The sequence below is a fragment of the Pteropus medius genome, unplaced genomic scaffold (genome assembly GCF_902729225.1).
Source record: "Pteropus medius unplaced genomic scaffold, Ma_sr-lr_union100, whole genome shotgun sequence".
NCBI classification, from domain to species: Eukaryota; Metazoa; Chordata; class Mammalia; order Chiroptera; family Pteropodidae; genus Pteropus; species Pteropus medius.
This window is the reverse complement of record NW_024352783.1, coordinates 7,443,460-7,448,414: the sequence shown is the minus strand read 5'-3', so window position 1 is coordinate 7,448,414 and position 4,955 is coordinate 7,443,460. Positions and strand designations below refer to the sequence as shown.

Sequence of the window (4,955 nt, the reverse complement as noted above, 5' to 3'; positions counted from 1 at the left end):
GCAGGCCTCCCTGTCTCCTCCCCCTTGCTGGTTGGTGCTGGAAGCGCCTTTAACTAGGGGAAATCTGGAGTCCTCTCAAACTGTTGGGTGGATGGGGTGCATCCTAGGGACCTGTACTGGGCTGACCTGAGCCTCTCCTTTCCCTGGGGGCCTTCCTCATCAGCTCTCTCTGCCCTGCGGTGGGTCAACCAGTTCCCAACATGAGCCACATGGCTGTTAGGAGGCATGCAGCGAGGAAGGGGAGAGGGAGGTGTCAGTGTGTCAGTGTAGTGGGGAAAGACTCCCCCACTCATGCCAGCTCCCAGTAGAGGTAAGGCCCCAGTACCCAAAGATTGCCTCTGATTGCCCCTACGCCCATCTGGGGCCTCAGTGGCTAGACAGTAGGGGTGGAGTGCGGTGGAGGTGGAGAGGCGGGGCGTGTTTCTCCGAGAGCTGGATGTGGCCACTGGTCCACTTGGCCAGTCCCTGGTAACCAGCCGGTCCTGACTGGGGAGTTAACCCCTACTCTCCACCATGCATGCTGGCCAGGTGGACTGAGTGAGCGGAACGCCGAGAGACCACAGCTCACCAGCCCGAGCTCGGAGAGGCTGGGGAGGTAGGTGCTGCGGCTTCGGGGCTGTCAGCACTCACGTCACCTCCCGGCTTCACTTCCTCCCGCAGTCCTCGCCGCCTCTGAGGCTCGGGGATCCCAGAGCTCGCAGCCAGCGACCGCCACGCCCTAGCTCAGCAGTGCGGGGTAAGTCGACCGGCAATTCCGGGGGCGTCTGAGGGTCCTGGCCCTCAAGCCTGACAGTGAATGATCCGGGCGGGGTCCGGGGCGGGGTCCCGGGCGGGGTCCCGGGCGGGGTCCCAGAGTAGGCTCCTTGCTTCTCCAGCCTTAAGGCGGGGCCTGCATGGGGCTCCTGCTCTCTCTATCTGGACTGTTAGATCCCTTCCTTCTCAGCCAGGGGTAGTGGGGGCTCCAGGAGGGTGGCAGGGGCTGGACAGACCGCTGTTGCTGCTGAGGTTTGGGAGTGGTGGGCTGCGGAGACAGCCAGGGAGGCAGAATAGGGTGAGGGTGGAAGACGTGTCAGCTAGCTAAATAGTGTCTGTCCCCGGAAGGACGCCCCAGGGTGGGCAGAAAGATGGTGGCTCAAGACTGCATGTTGAGGCAGTCAGCCAGGTCCCAGCTTCCCCTGCTTCCGTGAGAAAGTGCCCCACCCAGGTTCCCCAGGGATGTGGGAGCCCGAAGATAGACAGAGAGGGCCTGGGTTGCCACCATCCCACCCTCTCCACTTTCCATTCCTGTGCCTTTTCTGCTCCCTGCCCCCAACCCCTTCGTCCACGCTGCTGTCTCCCCACCCATCTCTGACTCTTTTTCTTCTCTCCGCTCCTACCCACTGAGGGGGACAGGGACTCCCTACCCCCTACTGTGGCTCACCCCTTGCCATGCAATGGGGCTGTGTTTTCAGTTCTCCAGGGAGGGCGAGATAGTGCTGTCAGCTGAGCTACCAGAGCCTTGCCTAGGGCCCGAGGTGGGGCTGCCTGTCAGAGGGTGCTTGAGCAGCCAGCAGGGTGTCTCCCTCCCCACTCTGAAGCCTTTGAGACCCTAAGGCACAGACTGGTGGCATTAAGTGCGTTCAGAGATGAGTCAGACTGAAAATATAGATGGGCCCCAAAAGATTTTGAGAACTGAAGAGGAGCGTCATAATAGGGTGAGGTGGTCTTAGACCAGGCTCTGCCAACAGCTGGTGACTTCAGGAAAGTCACTTCCCCTTTCTGAGCCTTAGTTGTCCTGGCAGCAAAATGAGGGGTTTGATAGAACAGTGGTTTTTCCAAAGGTTTCCCCCAGCGTGCCCCCTCTGTGGTTAGAAGTTGAGTGACCCTCCCCCACTCCACAACTACACTTTTATCTGTTGTGAATATGATCACTGGGCAAGGTGTCCTGTAGAGAAAGAGTTGTTCTGTGAACACAAATGTTTGTTACCGCTGGACCAGGGGCTGTAGTCTCTCAGATATCAGGAAGTCCTGGAGGAAAAGTCAGAGACAATCACGGCCCTTCTTGTGGGACAATGTTAAAGAGGCAGACCTATTGGATCCCTGTTCCTACCCGCCTCCCAGGACATTGGGCTATTCTCATGCCAGGAGCATCCCTCCCTCTCTTCACCCTCTGCTTTCTTCTCTCATCTCACTCTCATTTTTGTTGAGCTGAGCTCTGCACCCATGTGGGTGGTTCTACTTAGCTTCTAAACCTCTCTTTCTGCAGCCCCAGCCAGACATCCTACTCCTACCTGGCTCTGGGAGGAAGGAGGGGACTCTAACATCTCTGTCTCCACAGAGGTTCCAGCTGGATAGAACAGGCCCCAACCCTTAGGATGAGCTCGCCCTCCAGCTCTCCTACTTTCAGGCTGGAGACATTCGATGGAGGTCAAGAAGATGGTGCTAATGTGGACAAAGGAAAGCTGGGCTATGGAGATGGGCCACCCCCCATGGAGTCACCATTTCAGGGCGAGGACCGGAACTTCCCCCCTCAAATCAAAGTGAACATCAAATACAGAAAGTGAGTGGGTGCCAGGTGAGGCAGCAATTGGGGATGCAGCCTGGCATCAGACTAGATGGCTGGACCCAGCTCCAGTGCCCCTTCCCCACGACCCGCAGGGTCCTCGGTCTGACTCTGATAGCTCCTGGGCCCAACAGGCTGAACTCTGCTGTGCTCTGCTCTCTGGGGTTGCTCCTTCTGGAACATCCCCTATTCTTGGTCTATTGCTTTCTGAGGTCATACTCTTCTTCATAGAGACATGCTCCCCCAGCTCCAAGTACTCAACTGACCCTCTCATCCCTCTTGTTTGTGCCCTGGCCCCCACCCTGTCATGGTCCCTGTGACAGAAGGTAGCAATATCCACACCCCAGTTCAAGGAGAGAGTCAAGGACATCTGAAAATTGCTGGGTTCTACTCCAAGGCTGAACCTGTTGCCCAGGGAATGTAGACTCTGGGGACTGTGGACGGTGGCTTCTGCTGGGAGTCATCTTCACTTTGATTCTCCTGTGATCTCTACTAGTTCAGACTGTGTGAGCCCACTCTTGCTGGGAGTGACACTTTCAGCCCTGTGGGTGTGTGTGTGGATGCACCTGGCATCCCCTTCAGTGTGAGGTCTGACATACAAAGTCTGACCAGGAGAATCCTCATGGTCCAGGTGAGACTTCCAGGGAAGTCCCCTTGTTCCTCTTCATGCCCAGGATGTAGCCACCAGCCTTGGCCTTCCAGCCTAGAGCCCCCTATACTGTTTCTGCTGGGGACCACGGTCAAATTCAGACCAGAGCAGGGGAAGATGTGTGTGAGGCTTTCAGAAGTTGGGTAGCCTGCCTGGCAGGCAGAATGGGCCCCTTGAAACCCTTCAGCGTCTCAGTTTGTGCCCTTGTGGGACTTCCCTACCCCAAGACTGTAATGTCACCCTGTGAAAGGAAATACTTTGTCCAAATAGCCACTTCCCCTGGATGGACTATCCACAGTGCTCTCTAGTCAGCCCGCAGAGCCCTCTTGGTCATGTTGTGGCCACGTGGTCTGCTGGGCAGATGATGGTGCGTCTGGCCAGGCCAGGCAGATATGCAGCTTCCTATTGTGGAGGAGGCAAGGCTTGCCCTACCAGTCACGTGGATACAGCTTAAAACATGACTGATTCCAATAATCTCCTCACTCAACAGAGTTGACAACCCTTACTTGGTTGACTCATTTCACAGGAATCATGAAGCTAGGGCCTGAAGGTCTATAAAGTGTCAAATAGCCCCTGCCCCACTTTATTTGAACCTTCATATCTTTGTTGGTCATGGTTCTAGAAGCCCCAGGGATGAGCTTGTCTCTGTAAATAGTGACCTGCCTAGGAGGGGATACTCCTTCCCCTTGTCTGTCACCAGACACTGCTAGATTATGAAGAGCTAAAAGGCCCCTTCTGGGACCTTTTCCAGAAGTGTGGCTTCTCAATAAATCTCCAGTAAGCATCTGATAGGTTTCAGCACTGGGCCCACATGTCTCTGAGAAACCTCTGTCTGGCCAGCCTAGAGTCTCTCTGGCTGGGAGTTAGTTAGATAGCCCCCATGGGAGCCTGGTTCTACACCTTGTGACTTTGGGGAAGTTACTTTATCTTTTTGTTTGTCTAGTGGAGAAAGTAGTGACTCCTGACCCCGGGGCTGAATGAAGGTTAAAGGAGCAGATACTCATTATTAGTCCATAAATGGTTTTTGAGAGGATGAGGGGCTTTTCTTGATTTTTTTTTCAAGGCCAGTGGTACATATAGCACCTCCAATAGCTCCTTCTCAACTTGGACCCCAGATCAGGAGCCATGAAAAATTCCTGTACTGAAATTGACCCTGTGGGATAATGAGCCTATTGCAAGATCATTAAGGCACCTAGCAAATGATAAACACCTGATGCTGAGAAACATCTGTGATGCTTGGAGCCATGGCGATGCTGTGGACTAGTGCACTGGACAGCCCCTGCACCCGGCTCTTGGGGCTCTGAGCACTTGGGATCTCCTTGGTTTGCCCTGGAAGAGCAGAGGCCCTCAGAAAAGCTCCCCTAGGGCTCCTGGACCTCTGGGGTGCACAATGCTCACAGGGCTCCCTAAAAGGGCTCCCTGGGATGAGGAGCTTTCTGGGGGACCCATGCTATTCTGCAGCATCAGTCACAAACCACATTCCTGCAGCCAGCCAGACCCAAACCGCTTTGATCGTGACCGGCTCTTCAGCGCGGTTGCCCGGGGTGTCCCTGAGGATCTGACTGGGCTACTAGAGTACCTGCGCCGGACGAGCAAGTACCTCACCGACTCGGACTACACAGGTAGGACTGCCCTACAGGCTAGAGCCACCATGTCCTGCCAGCTATGCTGAGATTGGGCTGGCTGGGTGAGCCTTGACCATGGTCAGGATCCAAGGGACAAATGTTCTTTTTCTTTTTCCTTTTTTTTTTTTTTTAAAGGGGC

At 55.2% G+C, this 4,955-nt stretch overlaps 1 protein-coding gene across 2 annotated transcripts in view; it reads left to right on the top strand.

The window, feature by feature from the left end:
- The first annotated feature begins 415 nt into the window (after nt 1-415).
- The window catches only part of TRPV2 (transient receptor potential cation channel subfamily V member 2), a 21,104-nt gene continuing 16,564 nt past the window's right edge, over nt 416-4,955 (top strand). The window contains exons 1-3 of one of the 2 annotated variants that reach the window (XM_039847423.1): nt 416-736; nt 2,318-2,539; nt 4,680-4,813. In XM_039847423.1, coding sequence (XP_039703357.1) covers nt 2,355-2,539; nt 4,680-4,813 — 319 coding nt within the window. In that variant the 5' untranslated portion in view covers nt 416-736; nt 2,318-2,354. Of the gene's footprint in view, nt 737-2,317; nt 2,555-4,679; nt 4,814-4,955 lie in introns of those variants that run through there. The other variant, XM_039847424.1, reaches the window with a different exon arrangement.